The 21,182-nt window shown below is 44.5% G+C and overlaps 2 protein-coding genes across 2 annotated transcripts; both read left to right on the forward strand.

Annotated features, from left to right (window-relative positions):
- Positions 1-5,252: 5,252 nt before the first annotated feature.
- On the forward strand, positions 5,253-12,129 carry mrpl39 (mitochondrial ribosomal protein L39). The gene is made up of 10 exons (XM_088608493.1): positions 5,253-5,458; positions 5,834-6,040; positions 7,091-7,230; positions 7,328-7,427; positions 7,515-7,582; positions 7,693-7,805; positions 7,942-8,007; positions 8,691-8,844; positions 9,033-9,080; positions 11,763-12,129. Exons 1-10 carry the CDS (start codon positions 5,422-5,424, stop codon positions 11,826-11,828), a joined length of 999 nt encoding a protein of 332 aa, XP_088464619.1. The 5' UTR covers positions 5,253-5,421; the 3' UTR covers positions 11,829-12,129.
- Positions 12,130-16,995: 4,866 nt separating this feature from the next.
- smim11 (small integral membrane protein 11) lies at positions 16,996-19,950 on the forward strand. Its single transcript, XM_088608495.1, has 2 exons — positions 16,996-17,088; positions 18,678-19,950. The coding sequence occupies exons 1-2, from the start codon at positions 17,071-17,073 to the stop codon at positions 18,873-18,875; spliced, it is 216 nt and encodes a 71-aa protein (XP_088464621.1). The 5' UTR covers positions 16,996-17,070; the 3' UTR covers positions 18,876-19,950.
- The last annotated feature ends 1,232 nt before the right edge of the window (positions 19,951-21,182 follow it).

Here is a 21,182-nt window from a genome sequence, read left to right on the forward strand (position 1 = left end):
TAGTGCCAGATTATGTCCTGTTATCTTTGACTATTGCAGAAAAGCTCATTAACACATTTCTTTCCTAGAAGTTATTACTGTAACGCCCTACTTGCTGGGGTATCTAGTGATATATTCACTTCTGGAGTCCTTGCTTTCTATCACATTTCGAGCTGATGTAAAAATCCTCATGCTCACCTTTAAGGCTGTCTCTAAATGGTTTGGCACCTCAGTACCTATCTGAATTATTATCTGTCTACTACCCACCTCACAACCTTCATTCATCTGACTTTGGTCTTCTATATGTCCCCAATCACATTTACATTCTATGGGGGACAGGGCCTTCTCCTGCTATGTCCCAAGGCTCTGGAATTCTATCCCCAAGGAAATCCGAGAATCACCTTCCCTGAGCACTTTCAAATCCAGACACAGGACCTTCTTTTTAAGGAAGGTTTTTATTTAAATTAGTGTCTGTGTCTGCTCCATAATGTAATGATTAAGTATATTCTGCTGAACTGTTGAGCACTTGTCTTTCTTATAAGGATTTTTTTTTAAATTTGTATCCTTAATTAACTGTTTTCTTTTGCTGTAACTGTTTTAAAACCTACTGTAAGTGCTTTGAGATGCTACCTTCAAAGGCATTATATAAATAAAATTTATTATTAGTAGTATACAGTGTAATGAAAATAGTATGTAGTATATTATGCTTGCTTAGGACTGTGCTGCACTATGATAGTATTACACAGCACATGATATATGACGTAGAACAGTGCAGAACGGCGCAATACATATACAAGTACAATATAGTATAGTACTATTACTATAGTACTATGTAATATAGAAATATTGTTACAAATGAGGGGGTTATGAAAATGGTGAAAATCAGGAATCGACCAAGTGAATTAGTCAATAAGTAAAATAAATAATCATAACCCCCGACATGTAAGTGATTTTCCAGAATATATGTGAGTGGCTGGTATAATTAGAGGCACGTGAACTCTTTGTAATTTTGGCACAGCTTTGGTGAAAAGAGCAATAATCCAGGCACACTTTGTTAAACTAATATTTATTAACAATTACAAGACAAACACTAGAGGCACAACAAACATGCAACATACAAGCTCCTATATGTACAGTATTTACAGACAAGGTGTTTCAGAGGCCTAAAATCCTAATCACCCAGAAAACCCTAGACTGCTACAAAGTATTGAACTCTTAAATAAAGCCCACAGAGAGGCACAGTAAGAGATCTGGTGCCTTCTAAATAAATGCAATACCACCTGCAGTTACAGTAAATCTTCCTCTCTGCAAATCTGGATGCCACAAAATAAATGGGAGCCCTTCTCCCTATTCTACAAATGCACCCACAGCAGGGAATACGTCTTTAACCAAGGTATCTTTTACTCAGGAAACCCAAGTTCCCGAAAAACACAGAACAGCACGCTCTCTCTAGCAAGGGTCAAATACTGAGCTCCAGTCAGGTTTGGTTTGGATGATCATCAATGCTCACAAGCTTCAAGTTCCAACTCCTCTCTTGTGGTCTTACCTTCTTTTTCTCCTCATCCTCTATTATCTCTGTTCTTGTCCTTTCTTCTGTGGTCTTTAATGTGATCTTATATGGTGTGTTTCTGGACTGCTCCTTGACAATCATTAACCCACGACGTACACCAAGGTAAACTTTACCATTGTTTTTGATCAGGGGACTCCCCATATCTCAGTAAACATCCCCTCTCCTTTGAAGCTGGAAGTATTTACACTGCCAGGTGTCACACACTTTATCTAAACTCTCACAGAGATGTAGACATGTAGTCAGCTCTAGCTGTAACAATATAATAGTACAATATAGTATAGTACAATACTGGCACATGAAGGCTTGGGTACAGGAAAATGTCCCTTTTAGAGGAGTAGAAATAATCAGGCCAACAACAAGGTAAAAATGCAGTAAAACGAATATATTACAGCGCTGGATAAAACCCTTTTCTTGACAGAACAGTCAAAAAGGCTTCTTGAAAGACAGGCAGGTTTCAGTGCATAACATATACAGTATACAGTATAGACAAATGACATAATGCCCTTATATGACATAAACGTTTTCTGGATCTTGATTTCATGCATGGAAGTACATTTTAAACTTATAACAGAAGATACTTCTTTACACCAAGGGTGGTGGGAGTGTGGAACAAGATACACAGCCATGTTTTGTAACCTTATACGTTGGTGTCTTTCAAGAAATGTCTGAATGAGAATCCTCAGATCAATTAGTTACTAACCAATAACTATATTCTTTTAATCAGAGTTCCTAATGCTTTGTGAGCTCCTTGTTCTATCCATCCAAGTCATTGAAAGGGTAAACCAAAGTGAAAAATGAGTTGAAACAGAAATTGCCATACGTATCGTGCTTATTTCTGACCATTATTACCATTTAAGAACAGGAATGGTTTATAAAAACAAAAAAGTGTTCGATTTCATAGCATTTTGAGCCAAGCTGACAAATTGTACTTGCAAGAAAATCCTGAGGACACAGAGAGATCCCAGGACCAGGACTATGAGGAAGCAATAAAAAAGGCAAAGGATATAGGATATAGAATTAAAAGCACAGAGTTTAAGAGATGTTATGTTATATATATGTATATGTTACAACAAAGATAATGTTGCTCTGAAATTTCATTACCAGATACATTACCAGGGATAACAGAATACCTTATTCTGACAGTCTGAAAGAATTTTATCTTTTTAGTTTTGAACAGTGAAGACTGTGAGGAGTTTAATATGAAATCCTCAAAGTCAATATTCAGTAGGCTTCTTCAGAAGCAACAGTGAAATGGGAACCGGGGGCACACTTAACACTACAGGGCTGTATTGGGAACCAGTACCCAGGCTTCATTCAAAAACAGCTAGAAGACATTCTTGGATCACTCAGGTCCTAACAATAAATTGAGCTGTATTGAACACGTTGCCTCTTCTCATTTGGAACCTTTCTTATCTTAATATGTATAAAGCAATATACTATAATACAAAATACTTTAGTACTATACACATTTATGTAGTATAATATATTACAGTAAGGTGCAGTACAAAATAGTGCAGTACGGTACAGTGTAGTACAATATAGTACAGTGTAGTACAGTACAGTCTAGTGCAGTACAGTGTAGTACAGTATAGTACAGTACAGTCTAGTACAGTACAGTGTGATGTAGTACAAAGTAATACAGTAGAGTCTAGTGCAGTACAGTGTAGTACAGTATAGTACAGTATAATGTGATGCAGAATAGTGTAGTGGAGTACAGTCCAGTGCAGTAGTACAGTATAGTACAGTACAGTGTGATGCAGTACAGTGTAGTGCAGTACAGTCCAGTGCAGTAGTACAGTGTAGTACAGTACAGTGTGATGCAGTACAGCGTAGTACAGTACAGTCTAGTGCAGTACAGTGTAGTAAAGTATAGTACAGTACAGTGTGATGCAGTACAGCGTAGTACAGTACAGTCTAGTACAGTACAGTGTGATGCAATACAAAGTAATACAGTAGAGTCTAGTGCAGTACAGTGTAGTACAGTATAGTACAGTATAATGTGATGCAGTACAGTGTAGTGCAGTACAGTCCAGTGCAGTAGTACAGTATAGTACAGTACAGTGTGATGCAGTACAGTGTAGTGCAGTACAGTCCAGTGCAGTAGTACAGTGTAGTACAGTACAGTGTGATGCAGTACAGTGTAGTGCAGTACAGTCCAGTGCAGTAGTACAGTATAGTACAGTACAGTGTGATGCAGTACAGTGTAGTGCAGTACAGTCCAGTGCAGTAGTACAGTGTAGTACAGTACAGTGTGATGCAGTACAGTGTAGTGCAGTACAGTCCAGTGCAGTAGTACAGTATAGTACAGTACAGTGTGATGCAGTACAGCGTAGTACAGTACAGTCTAGTACAGTACAGTGTGATGCAGTACAAAGTAATACAGTAGAGTCTAGTGCAGTACAGTGTTGTACAGTATAGTACAGTATAATGTGATGCAGTACAATGTAGTGCAGTACAGTCCAGTGCAGTATTACAGTGTAGTACAGTACAGTGTGATGCAGTACAGTGTAGTGCAGTACAGTCCAGTGCAGTAGTACAGTATAGTACAGTACAGTGTGATGCAGTACAGCGTAGTACAGTATAGTACAGTACAGTGTGATGCAGTACGGTGTGTAGCAGCAGATAATGTGCACATTCAGTACAACAAGAGAGCAAGAGAATGCGTCTTCCTTGTATTCTGAAAAGGTTAATGTGCTCAGCTCAGTGTGTGCGGTACAGCTGGGGTCACAGGCTGCAGCAGGGAACAGAGAACACGAGCACCGTGCCAGTGGAAGGAGCCCAGTTGGTCTGTGCACTCTGCCAGATCACGAGCTGTCCCTGCTGTAACCCTAACTCTGAGAGGACACACAGCCTATGCCCTGCCCTCTCACACACCCCACCCTGCACCTGTCTCAGGAGCTCCCCCACCAACAGCTGCGTCCCCTCTGTCAGGGGCCCTCACAGCTGCTGCCTTTGTCTGAGCCAGGCTCTAGTCTCCCTGGGGAATGAATGGCAGCCCTACTGCACAGCATGTCACAAACAGACAGGGAGGCCCTTAGCAACACGGTTACTCAATTAGCAGTGTCTGGCTGGCCAGGAGGAGATAAAAAAGCACTCTCCACTGACAGTTAACTGGACGTGTTGATTTTCCTGAGCATTCCTGCGCATGTCCCTGAGCATCAGTTTTTTCAGGATATTCGAATTTTTATAAGATGTGTAAAGCTGTCTGCTCAGCAGATAAATAATAATAAGATACCACTTCACACGTGAGCACAAACACAATAGCAAAGACAGGACAATAGTACTACAGTAATTGTAATGAGAAAGCTATGGTAAACAATTATGTAACCATAACTGTTGTTTTGTGCAGAATCACTGTGGTATACTACATTTTTAGATAGTAACTGTTACAAAGTTACATAGTAACTACCGAGCTAAACTAGAACCGTCTATTTCACCTCGGGAATCACAGCGAAGTCATCTACTAAACCTAGAACTGGCTTTAATAGCTTAGCTTCATTAATCTAATTATTTATTTAATTAGCCAATATTATCATTTTCTCTAAGTTGTAATTAGTCATTCAATCTATTAATAATTTAACAGGTTGTATAGAACCAGTGGGAATCAAATCACATCAAGAACAACCCCGACAGCTACGTTTTACGGGAAAGCACCGCTAGAATACTACTGGGAACCTTTCTGTACGATGCTGAGTTTCCATAGGAGTGTGAAGGACTTATTTCACCGCTGCACCGCGACGGAAAATAAGCATGGCCGTACTCTACAGATGAGAGAGGTGGATAGTTCACGCTAACCAAAGCAAGTGTATAGCGTAGTAGAAACGCACTGGAGTTGAGCTGAATCCGAATACTCACTGGACCTCGGACCCAGCATGGCTTGTCGCTCTGTGTGCCGAGTCTTTCCAGTCAGTGAGTACCGCTGTGTTACCAGCTGCTATCATACTTCAGCATAAATCTAATGAGACCAGCTGGTCTGACCTTGATATTCCTCTATCTCTCTTTATCAACTTTAATGAGGCTCGTCAATTATTCACAGAAAAGCATATTTTGGTCTTGTTTAGTAGGTTATCGTTTAGACGTTTCTATACCACTGCTGTGTGAGTAGTACTGAAGGAACAATATGATCTGTCAGATAGAGCTACAGATCGTAACAGTTTAGGTATCTCGCAGGAATTCACCCTTTCATTCTCCATTCTCTCCCTCCTTTCCCCTTCTTCATCCTCATCTCCTCACTCACTCGTCTTCCTCACACGGACTCTGCCCCCCTTGTCCCTGCCCGGTCAGGGTTGGCGTCCAACGCGGCAGTGTCCCGGCCGTCGGTCGCGGAGCTGCTGGGGTGGCGCAGCCAGCTCTTTTCCCGGGAGCAGGCGAAGCAGCGGGCCCTGTACCCGCGCACGGAGAAGATCGAGGTGACGCTGGAGGGGCCGGGGCTTCAGGGCACACTGCTCATCATGAACCGAGGCGTGTCCACTCCCTACAGCTGTGCCCGGCGTGAGTAACCCGTGCCCGGCTACGCTCTGTGGGTGACAGGGCCTTCTCCTGCTACCCCCCAAGCTTTGGAACTCTCTCCCCAAGGATATGAGAGAGTCACCTTCTCTAAACACCTTCAAATTCAGACTCAAAGCCTTCTTCTGTAGAAGAGCCTTTACTTAACTGGTTCTGTTCTTGGCCCTGTGCTCCTAATGTATTCAGTACCACCATCTACTGTCTCCTCTTGTACTGAATACTGTGTATTCTCATATCTTGTGTATTTTGTATTGTTGTCATCCTGTAAAGTGCTTTGAGAAGCCACCTTTAAAGGTGCTATATAAAATAAAATTTATTATTATTATTATTATTATTATTATTATTGCCATTGACTGCAAAGTACTGGGCAGTGTGGTGGCTCTGTGGCTACTGGTTCAAATCCCGCAGCCAGCAGAGGAATCCTACTCCGTTGGGCCCCTGAGCAAGGCCCTTATCCCCACCTGCTCCAGGGGCGCCGTATAAATGGGTGACCCTGCGCTCTGACCCCAAACTTCTCTCTCTCTGTCTGTGTGTCTCATGGAGAGCAAGTTGGGGTATGCGAAAAGACAAATTCCTAATGCAAGAAATTGTATATGGCCAATAAAGTGATCTTATCTTAAAGGTTGCCCACTCTCGGGTTTTTACACTGAAAAGAAGATTGGGTCCTCACACACGACTACACAAACACACACCGCAGACGGGGGCTCACTGATCTGCATGTTTCCCAATGCAGCTTTTGGGATCCCCCACACCACATAGTGGTATTTCCCTCTGCCCGTTCAGACACAGTTTATTATTATTATTATTATTATAAAACAGATGCTTTCTTAACACACCAGTTCCCTCACAGGGTAAATTTTCACATGTACAATTGACCAACATGTATGGTGAGATCAGGGTAGTTAAATGCAACACAGTGGGATCACACAGAATGAGCACCACGAATGTCACAGGCTCTTCTGCACTGCAGCAGTGTTAACTGATGCGATTCCTGAGTGACACTGAAGTGCCCCTCCCTCCCTCCCTCCCTCTCAGATCTGACCGAGTGGCACGTCAGCACTGCTGCCTTGGCCCTGGTCGACGGGCAGCCTTGGCCCCTGCACCGGCCCCTCACCCAGTCCTGCACCCTCTCCCTGCTCTCCTTCAAGGACCAGGACCCCCAGGAAGTCAACCAGGTACCCCGTGGGCCTTCCGGGCCCGTCCGTGTTCCTCGACTCTTGTCGACCCCCAGCCGTGCCTTGACCTTGTGTGTCTGTGTGTGTGTGCATGCAGGCGTACTGGCGGTCGTGTGCCATGCTGCTGGGACAGGTCCTGCAGGCTGCCTTCAAGGAGGAATTCCTCGTGGAGCTGCTGAGGAGCCCGGAGCTGCCAGGTACACAACGTTGGACGTCTGTCTCTCTGGGCTGAGGTCAGTGATGCAGTCCGATTTAAGACTTCTTTTCCTCTTCTGTGTGGCCAGTGATCTCGGGGGTGTTCTGCTGCGACATGGTCCTGGACTCTCGGCTGGACTCCTGGACGCCCTCAGAGGTCGGTCGGTCTCCCCGTCTTGTTCTGCAGCCGCGTTCGGGGGGGGTGGAGGGGGGTGCGGGTAGCTTGTTCCGGTGTCGCTCACAAGTGCTTGTCGATCCCTGTGTCAGGAGGACCTGCGCTCTTTCGGCTGCAACGCCCAGCGCCTCATCCAGCAGGACCTGCCCTGGGAGCCGCTGGAAGTGCAGCCCGCCGTCGCCATGGAGATCTTCACTCACAGCCGGTAAAGCTGTCCTCTCCGCCTGCCCCTCTTCCTTTCTGCTTCCTGTTTCCTGTCTGCTTTAAGACCTTGGTCCTGCTCTGTGAGATGTGCATTGTGGGTGCCAGCCCTGTGCTGAATTCAGGACTGTGTGTTTCAGGACTAAACGGGAGGAGGTGGAGCAGAGGACAGCTGAGAGCCCCACAGGCACAGTCACACTGTACAGGTGAGAAGACGGTCCCTCTCTGTCCCACGCTCTCACCCGGTGTGTGCAACAGCAGTTCAGACCGCAAGCCCTTGTCCATCTTTTATTTCAGATATTACTCTTACAATTCCAATCTCTGCCTTGCCTTTAGATTTTCCTTTTACCCTTTCCTTTCCTTCCTGTATTGTCCCCGATGGGGAAATGTGCTTTACAGGCAGATAAAAAGACAAACACAATCTAATAGTGTAAATCTATTAACAACTAAACATGCATGGATAAGATTAAACAAGGCAGGTAGGAAACTGTAAATACTCTTCATAGTCAGGAACAACTAGATAACTAGAAAAGTTGCCAATGACCTTGTCTCCACGCTAGGTCTGTGATATTTCTTGGTTAGGGAGCAGCCTTTTCATAGTTTGTAGCACAAACCAGAGGACACAAGTGGAAGATCATTTGAAAAAAAAAACCAAAGAAGAGGGTTTTAGTTTAGCTGCTGGTTTCAGACGTCTGTCAACAGAGGCAAGATGAGCTGAATGACCTCTTCTTGATTGTAGCCTTTCTTTTCTTATGCTCTTAAGAACAGAGCTTGTGTTCTCTTCTCCTCGAGCTGGGTACCGCAAAACAGGAACAGGGTCGTATCTTTCATGAAAGTCCTGCAGTCTGTCAGGAGGGTCACCTCCCCCCCCCCTCCCTGTCTCTCCTAGGTGTGGGGACCACGTGGATGTGAGTGGAGGCCCCCTGGTGGCCAGGACGGGGCTGTGCTCTCAGTATGAGGTGACAGCGCTGCACAATCTGGGACCAGGGCCTTGGGGCCTACACCGCCGAGCGCAGGGTCTGTCTCTGCCACTGCAGCTACAGGTATTACTGACGACCTGACTGTCGTCACTCAGATGCTAAAACAGGCCTCCACTAGCGGTCTGACGTGCCACAACAGGCCGCCACAAGCACCCTGCCGCGCCGAGACCCTGCGACGGGCCGCCACTCTGATGGCCTGGTGCAATGTGTCTTGACATTGCAGTGTTATGAGTGCTCTCTGTTTCTCTCAGGCTCACCACACTATCTGGAGGAGGCTGAAGAAGAGAGCAGAACGACTGGTAAGAAATAACTGCCTCTTTCTGCTGCATTAATTACATAGAGTTAAAGGGGCATCAGTCTCTATGCCGCAGCTCTAAGTCACTGCTTATACAAGTCATCCTAGAGGAAAGTCAGTAAAAATTGAAGAGGTACACATGTAAGTAAACCTGACTGGGCCGTGGGAGAGAGAGAGAGAGGAGTGACAGCTTTCAAGGAAATTGAATCATGAGCAAACCTGCTTAGATGCCTTTATCACAGTACCAGAAGATCTTGAATGCTAGAGCTAGATGCCACTGGAAAACAACATTAGGCAGCACAGCTTATTATATCAGAATTAGCCTACAGAAATAAGAATGTTTTGTTTGTGAATGGAAAGGCAAATGACACTCTCTCTATGGGGATAGTGTGCTACTGAGGGTCCTCAGAAATTATTGAGGTTCCTTTGAACAAGCAGAAGTGTGGATGTCTGTATAATATAAGTCATTTTAGTACTATGATGGGGTTTATTTGGACAAGGTTTCTATGCAAGTCTTCTGATAAAGTTCATCATGCAATGAGCCTCAGATTGAAAGCTGTTTATTCAAAAAACAATAATAGTGCAGTACTATTACACTACAGGTGTAGTGGCAAACTCTTGTCTCTCATTTCCAATTGGCAGGCCATTCCAGCCATATCTCAGGGTTTATGACTGGTGATGTCCAGTCGGGGTGTGAGTACAGAATGAAATGGAATCGGATTTGGCATTATATCACTGGATTAATATCACAGTTTATGGTGTCATTGCTTGGATATTGGAATGCCTGGGCCTCGTAGTTATCAGAGACCAGTATCTTGGAAACGTATCCTAAAAAGCTGGCTCAGATAACCCAACCACTTCCTGGATTTACTTCCAAAACAAGAAAACTGCTCAAGAACAATTAGAATATTTAAATCTAGCCCTGGCTGTAGCTTTTCTGCCACACTAATATATCATTTTATATACAGTATGCATGATCTAAATTTAGAGAAATAGAGTATACAGATTTTGGATATTGATAAAACGCTTTTGGTCATTCATGATTGACTGCGACCTATGCAGGTGACTGACTGTTGCATAAGCACTAAATCACCTCATTAGTCAGAGAGTTGGATGGAAGGCACAAATAACGAGGTGATTTAGCCTGCCGATTCTCAAGGCTGGTGAAAATCAAGGAAGACAAAGAGAAGTCAGCATGCCCTGCTTATCAAGAGAACAACAGGTTTGTGCCATATATGAAAAACCCCTCAGGTGGATTTTCCTGCAGTAGAACCAAGTACTTTTTTTTTTGACAAATCAGAGATTTGTGGAGACCTCTGTAAAAGGTGAATGTGGGGCAGATGTGATATTGTTGTGGACAACAGGCCAGTCAATCTGGAGGTCCAAGTGTGATGATCTGGGCACAAGTGTGTCTGGTCCCTTCAGATCTGTGATGTCAGCCTTACTGCAACGTTCTACATTGATCCCTTCCTGGGACCTCACTTGCTGAAAGGGGTGAATGTGACATGTCCTTTTCCGCAGACCTGAGTCCCATGGGCTGTGATGATGGTAATATACAGGGGTCAGTAAAAAGGCATGTGCTTGGCTAGGCTTCAGGCCCACAAGAGGAATGAGACAGAATCCTACAAGGCAACATCTGTAACCTGGCGTAAGCCATCGTTGGATATACAGCTGGCACTGCTTCTACCAGTGGCTAAACACGCTACTAGCCTATGACTTTCATGTCACATGTTAATCCGTTTATTGACTTTACCTGTCATGTCTGTTCAATAAAACTTCAGTGCACTTACAGTACTCCAAAATAAATTTTCTCAGCACACATTTAGAGATTAAACCAGAATATATGGGTTAATAAACACTTTAGCAGTAGCTAAGACGGTACAAAACTTGTGCTGAGCTGTTGTACAAATCTCGGGCAAACCCATTTGTCGTGTTGAGGTGGAGTCGTGCAGATTCTTTTGTTGCATTGCATTCTGGGGATTAGCAGCCAGCAGTGGGTCTTCTCGCGTGTGTAATCTTTCTGATATTCCTTCTCTGTATCTCCCTCCTTCCCTCCCTCACTCATGTCGTGATCCACGTTTCAATTCAATTCAAGCTTTATTGTCCCCAGGGGAAATTTGTTTTACGGCACAGTCAAACACAACACAATGACAATACTATCAAAAGCAAAGAGAATACAGAGGTGTTACAGGAGAAAAGAAACAAGAGACAAGGTAGTTAATTTGCATTGTTTAAGAGTGTGATTTGCAGTGGAGATGAAAGATCTCCTGAGTCTGTTGGTTTTACACCTGGGGACACAGAAGCGTCTCCCAGTTGGGAGAAGTGTGAATTCACAATGGAGGGGGGTGAGACACACACTCCCTGATGCTTTTGGATTTCTTAGTCACCCTCTGTTCGTAAAGGATGCTTAAGTTGATTTGATTATTCCCGATTATTTTGCCACTTTTTTACCCAGCCTATTACAGTTACCGGTACTTATGTTGCCAAACCAACAAGTGAAGCAGTATGTTAAGACACTTTCAATGAATGATTTGTAGAAGAGATTTATCTCCCTTAAAGTACCTGAGTTTTCTAAGAAAGAAGAGTCTCGGTTGTCCTTTTTTATTGATAGTGTCACAACATTTGACCGTTTTCCTGCTCACGTGAAACCTTTTCTAACTCTCTTGGTCTGTCACTCTCTCTGTAGGTGGAGGTACCCCCGGTGCCCAGTGCCACACACCCCCAGGCGCCCACGCCTGCACCTGAGGTGTAGCTCAGCCGGCTGCCCCACTGTGTCAGTGAGGGACCCTGTGCCCTAGCACTTGGGCTCAGATGGTCTCTGTGCTGGAGCGTCTGCAGTCAGGGCCTGCTCTCCGGGTTTCACAGACAGTCTGCTGTGCTGGAGGCAGTCAGTTTCAGTTTCTGGATGCTGTACTTGTGCACACCTCTCTGGGGCAAACAAAGGTCCCCTATCCCAAACAACACAGCATCTTCAATACTGTGTTCTGTATATTTTTTGTGCGTTGGTTTGTTTTTGGCTTTCTAATACATTGTATTAAAAAAATGGGAAAGGAGGGTCAAGCTGTTTTTTATGTACTTCACCACATTATTCTGTGCGGGTTTCGTGGGCCTTGTAGAGCGAGGGTAACCTATGCTGTTCAAGGTTTTCAAGAGGTCTTTAAAGCGCCCGAAGAGCTGGGCGAAGCCCTTGAAGCTTTCCAGTTAAACCAGTAATGAGCTGGTCTAGCTCTATGGAAGCTGAGTGGGATGATGGAATGAAAACCTGCCGACCCACCAACCCTTCAGGAACAGAACTGGACACCCTTGTAGTGGAGAGACAGGGTTTCAGCCATTAACGTGTGAAAATTCAGACACTTTTCAGAAACAATAGAAAGTGAATAAGCAGGAATTTGACAGACACACATTATAAATAGACCTGAAATCCAAAGCTCCGTTTTTCCCCATGGGTTTAAAAACTAGATTGGTTGTTAATGAGCAATCAAAGCACACCCTGATTTAATCGATTCTTTACTCTCCCCTAATGCTGTGTTGCTTTTGACTGCCAGGTCAGATTTTATACAAAGTATATTAAAAGCCAGAAGTCAAGCTTGTCAGATCTTAATTAAAACAAGTGTTGTGACTAAAAATGGCTAGTCAATAGTGAATCCTGTTTTCTTACAGTCCTTGGAAGACTGGTGTGTCTGCAGATTTGTGAGCAATCTTGGGTCTTAATCACTGAAGTTGCTTAACTGTACATCAGCTGGTGTTTTAATTAAATACACTTAGTGAACCTGTTGATGCAGTGACCTTAACAGAACCAGGACTGGAACCCCCACTTTGATAAACCTCTTCCAAGTAAACCAAACTGGAACTGGTGAAATACTGTATATGAAAACTCATACTGTATAATGTGTATAGTACTCATTGACCAAGATCTTTTTCATGCAGAAATAAGAAACACTCTCCCAGACTTACAGATGTGATGGTGGCCACTTAACACTGGCTTTTTGTGACCAGGTTTTATGTGGCATTTTATCGAGATGAGAGCAAAATAATCCACCAACTTATTTGTGTTCTTAAAAATGCTGTTTCACACTTCGCCTGGTACCAGTTGAAAGAAAATCAGTAAATTAATTCTGTGTAGGTCACATGGCAGAATGATTCTAATGAGATGGGATATTATGGGCATGTCTACTGTGGCCAATACTCTTGAGGTACAGGGGCAATTTTAGTGTTCCACTGATGTGGGCTGCCGGCTCTCAGTATCAGCTGCTTTTCCTCTGAGACACGGAACAAAAACTATAGCACTAGATCAAGACTGTTTCTAGACTTTTAGCTATTTTTACATTGGAGGGCAGAAATAATGTGGTTGAGTGAAAATACACGCTACGGAATATTTTGGAGCCTGGAGGGGAGAATTAAATTCATCCATTTAATTAGGTGATTACACTGATTCAGTTGCTGTGAGTGTGGCCTGAAAGTTAGAGAACACTACAGCCCTCCAAGAAGCAAGACTGACACCCCTGGCTTTTGGGAAGAAACCCCAGCAGACAGGTTTTCAGTCCAGCTGGGACTGAATGAGCTCAGTTATCTCATTAGTGGCTGAACAGGACCAAGTGCGCAACTGCCATCAGCCACAACTGGCAACCCACTGAAGCTAAGCAGGTGTGAGCCTGGTCAGTACTTGGATGAGAGACCTCCTGGGAAAAACTAAGGTTGCTGGTGGAAGAGGTGTTAGTGGGGCCAGTAGGAGGTGCTCACCCTGCAGTCTGTGTGGGTTCTAATGCCCCAGTATACAGTGCCTTGCGAAAGTATTCGGCCCCCTTGAACTTTTCAACCTTTTGCCACATTTCAGGCTTCAAACATAAAGATATAAATTTTTTATTTTATGTGAAGAATCACCAACAAGTGGGACACAATTGTGAAGTGGAACGAAATCTATTGGATTTTTGAAACTTTTTTAACTACTAAAAAAATGAAAAGTGAGGCGTGCAAAATTATTCGGCCCCCTTGCGTTAATACTTTGTAGAGCCACCTTTTGCTGCGATTACAGCTGCAAGTCGCTTGGGGTATGTCTCTATCAGTTTTGCACATCGAGAGACTGAAATTCTTGCCCATTCTTCCTTGCAAAACAGCTCGAGCTCAGTGAGGTTGGATGGAGAGCGTTTGTGAACAGCAGTTTTCAGCTCTTTCCACAGATTCTCGATTGGATTCAGGTCTGGACTTTGACTTGGCCATTCAAACACCTGGATACGTTTATTTGTGAACCATTCCTTTGTAGATTTTGCTGTATGTTTGGGATCATTGTCTTGTTGGAAGATAAATCTCCGTCCCAGTTTCAGGTCTTTTGCAGACTCCAACAGGTTTTCATCCAGAATGGTCCTGTATTTGGCTGCATCCATCTTCCCCTCAATTTTAACCATCTTCCCTGTCCCTGCTGAAGAAAAGCAGGCCCAAACCATGATGCTGCCACCACCATGTTTGACAGTGGGGATGTTGTGTTGAGGGTGATGAGCTGTGTTGCTTTTACGCCAAACATATCGTTTTGCATTGTGGCCAAAAAGTTCGATTTTGGTTTCATCTGACCAGAGCACCTTCTTCCACATGTTTGGGGTGTCTCCCAGGTGGCTTGTGGCAAACTTTAGACGAGACTTTTTATGGATATCTTTGAGAAATGGCTTTCTTCTTGCCACTCTTCCATAAAGGCCAGATTTGTGCAGTGTAAGACTGATTGTTGTCCTATGGACAGACTCTCCCACCTCAGCTGTAGTTCTCTGCAGTTCATCCAGAGTGATCATGGGCCTCTTGGCTGCATCTCTGATCAGTCTTCTCCTTGTCTGAGCTGAAAGTTTAGAGGGACGGCCAGGTCTTGGTAGATTTGCAGTGGTCTGATACTCCTTCCATTTCAAGATGATCGCTTGCACAGTGCTCCTTGGGATGTTTGAAGCTTGGGAAATCTTTTTGTATCCAAATCCGGCTTTAAACTTCTCCACAACAGTATTACGGACCTGCCTGGTGTGTTCCTTGGTCTTCATGATGCTCTCTGCGCTTTCAACAGAACCTTGAGACTATCACAGAGCAGGTGCATTTATACAGAGACTTGATTACACACAGGTGGATTCTATTTATCACCATCAGTCATTTAGGACAACATTGGATCATTCAGAGATCCTCGCTGAACTTCTGGAGTGAGTTTGCTGCACTGAAAGTAAAGGGGCCGAATAATTTTGCACACCCCACTTTTCATTTTTTTATTAGTTAAAAAAGTTTCAAAAATCCAATAGATTTCGTTCCACTTCACAATTGTGTCCCACTTGTTGGTGATTCTTCACATAAAATAAAAAAATTATATCTTTATGTTTGAAGCCTGAAATGTGGCAAAAGGTTGAAAAGTTCAAGGGGGCCGAATACTTTCGCAAGGCACTGTAGTTACAGTATAGCGTCCCCTGTCAAAAGGTGCCGTCCTTCGGATGAGACGTAAAACCGAGGTCCTGACTCTCCGTGGTCATTAAAAATCCCAGGGCATTTCTCGAAAAGAGTAGGGGTGTAACCCCGGCGTCCTGGCCAAATTTCCCATTGGGCCTTACCAGTCATGGCCTCCTAATAATCCCCATCTATGAATTGGTTTCATTACTCTGCTTTCCCTCCCACTGATAGCTGATGTATAGTGAGCGATCTGGTGCACTATTGCTGCCGTCACATTATCCCAGTGGGGCTGCACACTGGTGGTGGTGGTGGAGGGGAGTCTTTGAGTGGAGTGTCCAGAAAAGCGCTATATAAGTGTAAGCAATTATTATTAACTGTTGCCAGTTCTTCAGTTGCTGGTGCTATGAAGAAATCTATAAGCCTGTCACAGCAGATTGCCCAGCCCTGGGATTTGCCCACTCTCTTTATTTTGTATTTCAAATTTAAATTAATTAAGGAACTTCTAACACTACCAAAAATAATACTCACTTTTAGGCAGTTGTGCTCCACGTATGGTTTGCTATAGGTCCTATGTCTCCTGGATAGGAATGTCAGCTCTGGATGTCTGCTGGGAGCATCATGTGTTTTTTCCCCAGTGAATTCTCTGGTTAAAATGGTAAGTCTGTGTCTTAGTTTTTGCAGGAAAGAGTGAATTTTTTTTTCCTTGTCTTTCTGAGACAGAAGACTTCCTTCTTAACTCCCTGGGACTCCAAATTTGAGGATATATGCATACACATAGAGTTGTTTACATAATTGTTTTTCTTGTCACTTTTATTGTTCCTTTTTCGTGAATGACTTATTTCTTTACATTACTCCATATTTTGTTGGTTGTCCTGGATCAGAGCATACCAGAGACACATTTAAAAAATGATGTTAGAATTTAATGATAGAATAACATTCTAAACAGCCGAAACGTTGTTGTTTTTTTTTCCTTTTCAGCATGCAATAAACCCTTATATGTTCCTTTGCAGCCTACTTGAACTACTCTATTTTATGACCGGTTAAGCATATTGTGATTTTTTAAAAATTGAATCCAGTTTTTAAATTAAATAAGCAAAACTAATTAAATTCCATTTGGAACAAAACTGAATTTCTTTCACCCTTCAAGGATCGGAGTTCTCTTAAACAGATGCTCTGGTTAACTGAAGAATAATTTACCAGTGTTCCCAGTCTCAAAAGGCAAGTGCTTTAGGATGACTACGATTTACTGGGACGAGTGTAGCCTGATTCCTGACATGCTTGCGTACACAACACTTCTGGTCTAGATTTTTCTGGAGGGTGCTTTAAAATAAGACTCCTTCGCTATCTATCCGTGCCAAAACGAACGACTATAAGCATGCCTTCAGGTTCAGGGAAGCCAATCCACCGTTCTCCAGAAGATTCAGGAAGGATTCTTTAAACTTCGAGTGGCCAAGGTCTCTGCCACTCAATCTTAACTTGCTTTCGGATTGGCCTGCACTCCTCTGTCTCCGCCTCCCTGCACTTAAACCTCCTGCCTCTACGCAGGGCTAATTTGAGACGAGACAAGTGACGTCTGATTCGAGGCAAAGATGGAAGTGAACTGGAGGGTGAGTGAGCGCCGCTGTCATTTTTATGCCACACACCTCTGTTAGCAATGGACACACGCTGAATTTGCCATTACGGGATCAGTATTTGGCTTTAGCAAAGTAGCTCTATTAGCCCTTTGTAAAATTGTTTACTAAGCCGCATGGGCGTGTGTGACAGACCCCCGGCGCTGTCTGTGTCTGTGGTGCTTTATATTTAGAAATGCACTTTGTTGTGACTGTAGATGTGTCGTCTCTTTTACTGGTCCTTTACACGTTAAAGATAAAAGGCGCACTGATCGCGATTTTTCCTACAGGATCGTAAAGCGAGCACGTCGTGTCTCCTGTTATTTTAAAATAGAAACCAGACAGCGATGGACTGTAAGCCCCCGCATTCCAGAGAGCTGTTGGGGTGGCCAGTTGCTTGTAGAGGGACATTTTTTTTTCTGTTTAACCAGATCAGTTCATGACAACTGTCCAATTCTGTGAAGGACTTTAATTCTACATCAGGTCCTGCCGGTGGCCCATATGTGTTGTTTTTGTATGACTTGATCAAATCGGGTCTTCCTGGCCGCCGAGGGCACCAGCGTGTTGGTCCGGGGGGAGGGGGGGTCTGCCCTGTGCCCCGTGTCCTGTTGGGCTGGTGAGTGACACCGACAGGCCCAGAAGCTTGACTCCGCTCCACCTAGCCTCGGGTCAACAGCAGCTGGTCCGGGCTGTGGAAGGCGGGGGGGCGACGGAGAGCTGAGTGAGTGCAGGGGCTGAAGTGAACTGCGACAGCGGCCTTTCTCAAGGCTTGCTGTGGTTTACTCAGCACAAAGTAAAATACTGACTTGGTGCAAACGGCAGGGGCAGTATGTTCGCCACACACAAGACCTGGACAAACACATCTTGCTTAGTGTGAGTGCATCGCATGTCCCCATGGTGAGGTGGTGGTGGTTGGGTCACCTGGTGGGGTCATCTTGTGGTCAGTTCCGTCACAGACACAGATAGTGAGACTCATTTGTAAAACAGGGTGTTTAGGGAGTTTGTCTGCCAGCTCAAACTATGACTGATGGCAACTTTACAGGCATATGGAACCACTGCTTAGTACCCAGTGCTGAAGTACTGTGTGGGTTTACTGCAGTAACTTTCGTGCTGGAGACTTCAGTACACGAGTGGACCTGTATCCCAGCTTCACTGAGGGGAGTGAGTTGTGAAGAGGCATGTAGGGAGAATATTTGACTTGAGTCATTCTCTCTTGAACAACATAAGAACCATTGTAATCAAAAGTCGATCCAAACGATGTAGCCCGATTGGTATTTTTATAGGATTTGGTGGATTATCCAGCTGTTTCTTGAATGAAACCAGGTTATCGGCTTCAGCCACACAGCTGGGGAGCTTGTTACATACTCCTACAACCCTTTGGATAAAGAAATTGGAGGTTAAGATTTTAATTTGATTTTTTTTTCTGGTAAAACCCGAACTGGATCCGAGCGCTATGCAGCTGGATTCTTTTTCTGTACCTCTTTTTCTGGGAAATGGAACCTATCGGTGCATGGATTGTGCGAGTACTTCTTGGAGTCTTTCACTGGCTCGGTCCTTGCTAGCTGACCTCTGACCTCTCTCTGCAGGCCCTGGATAACTTCCCCCTGCTGCTGTACATCCTGGCCGCCAAGACCCTGCTCCTGTGCCTGGGGTTTGCTGGGGTCAAGATCTACCAGAGCAAGCGAGCCGAGGCAGCCCTCAAGAAGCAGCGGGAACTCGAGAGGCAGCAGCAGCAGCAGCAGGAGGAGGCAGTCAGAGCCGAGCCAGACAAAAAGGAGGACTGAGGGAGAGAGTCCTGGGGGGGGAGAGGTAGGGAGGGCCTTTTTAACGCAGTAGAGCCTCTACAGCCCAGAGGTGTCCAGTCCTGGTTCTGGAGGGCTGGGGTGTCTGGGTTTTCCGGACAGACCAGGTTTTCCTGGACCCTGCGAAGCAGCAGCAGCACCAGCAGCATCTGTTAATAGGTCAAATAATAATTAGCTTTATTTTATATGGCACCTTGAAAGGTGGCTTCTCAAAGTGCTTTATAGAAGACATCAAAAACGGAAGAAAATCCACCATATATACACAATTAGAGGTGATAGTAGATGGGGCGGGTACAGAATATGGGAGGAGAAAGGCACCACAGCACCCGTGAAAACCCATGCAAGCCTTGAGAACATGGAGTCTCCTCACAGACTGACAAGCCCTTGACCAGAATCAAACTTGGTAACCCAGGTCCTGTGTTAACTGCCAGTCCACCAGGCTGCCTGTTTAGGGATTTGGCACCGAACTGTGAATTACCTTCAGCTCTTTCCTTTAATGGAACAAATGACCTGCTTAATTGATCAATAACATTACAGCTCCTTCAAAATACATAACATGTGGGACTTGCTGGAGTGTGACTGTCCAGGTTGGAGAGGTCTGGTTTAGATGACAGTTTTGTGCTATTGGAAGGTATCCTGCCTTTAAGGTTAAAAATGAGCCAGTAGACCAGGATATCAGGGGTGGGTTCTTGATTAAAGTGTCGGTATGTCTGGCCAGAGAATCTTATATCCCTGCTCTACGAAAGGAATGGTCCCCCAGGGGTCTGTGGCTTGAGAGACCGTGAAGGCCACATCCTCTGGGCAGCGCGGGTCTCACGCTGCCCATCTTCTCTCCCTGGCAGACATTGGCGCGAGCGGTCAGTGAAGGCGCCGCTCCTGCTGGACTGTAGTGGACAGTGCTGGCCGAGGAGTCGCAGGAGGGTCCACAGAGACAGACGGGCCCTGGGCTGGACCAGACCGCTGGCTGTGGGTTGACCGTTGGGGGGGGGGGGAACTGTGATTTTTTTTAGTAACTTTATTTTTCCTCAATGTTTTTAAATAAAGTTATTTTTTACAACTTTGTTTTGCACCTTTCCCTTCACCTTGCTCTGCAGTGTTTCAGGTGGGCTCATGTGTGTTTGAAGGTCCTACAGAAGAATAGTCGATCAGCCCTTACTGAAATGTTTCGAGTTCTAGATTGCATTTTCATTGCAGTTTCGATGATATATGTGGCTGCACATTACTCACAAGGTGTGTAAAGGTGTTCTGAAATAAACCATGAAAATGAGCAGACATTAAGAGGAGGACATGCAACACCAAAACCTGGAGGAATAGAATCCATCGTGTCTTAGTTATGGGTCTGTTTATATCTTCAGCTAAAACCAGGAAGAACGGCAAAACCTGACAGGTTGATGAAGATCGTTCGATAGTTAAGTGCTCACTGTGGAACAAACACCTTCAGTCACTGCTGCCCTCTCCTGCTCCAAGACCCGATATATAGATTATGTTGTAAGGCATATAGTTTGCCGCTAGATGGCAGTGCTGCGTACTTTTATTATGTCTTGTCTGCGGTCATGGCCACCTGCAGTTTCTTACCTTTGATCTGGCTGAGCTGTGCTGTAAGTCATACAGGTGACTGGTCCTGGGTTTTCTCTGCCCAGCCTCTCACTATGTCACGGTAAAGGCTGAACGCTGGTTGCACAGACTTTATTGATGGTGGATGCTCAGGGTTCAGTCCTGAAGCACCACAGCTACCTTCTCTGCGAGCTCTCCTATTTCACAGGCTTTGTTCAGAAGACCTTGCTTCCTCTACAATGAGATACCCAAGGAGCTGCTGCTGCACAAGGAAAAATCACAGTAATGTGCTTGTGCAATGATGCTACTTTTTATTTAAAATATTAATGCAGTATTTCATTTTTAACAGAGGACAGAAATGACTACGTTTGCTTTTTTAAATACTAGTTACAGTTCTACAGATAAATAATAATGCTGGACTCTAAATCACCGATTTTTTTTGTGTGTGTAGAACACCATGCATATGGCACATTTATTACACAGTAAATAATGCTCTAATACAAAAGGTTTAGAAGTTGGAAGGTGCGGTATGGAGCACATATTTGCAACCTGAACCTTTTAATAGGGATTTGGTGGGAAAACTAACGTTGGAGAGCCAGATCATTGCACTGTCTGTCCATTTCCTAATCCAATTCAGGTTTGCAGGGGAGCCAGAACGTATCTTGGCAAGCAACGAGCACAAGACCCTGGATGGGACACCAGTCCATTTCAGGGCACACAAACTCCCCATATCAG

Source organism: Lepisosteus platostomus, chromosome 2, assembly GCF_059453375.1.
Source record: "Lepisosteus platostomus isolate fLepPlt1 chromosome 2, fLepPlt1.hap1, whole genome shotgun sequence".
NCBI lineage: Eukaryota > Metazoa > Chordata > Actinopteri > Semionotiformes > Lepisosteidae > Lepisosteus > Lepisosteus platostomus.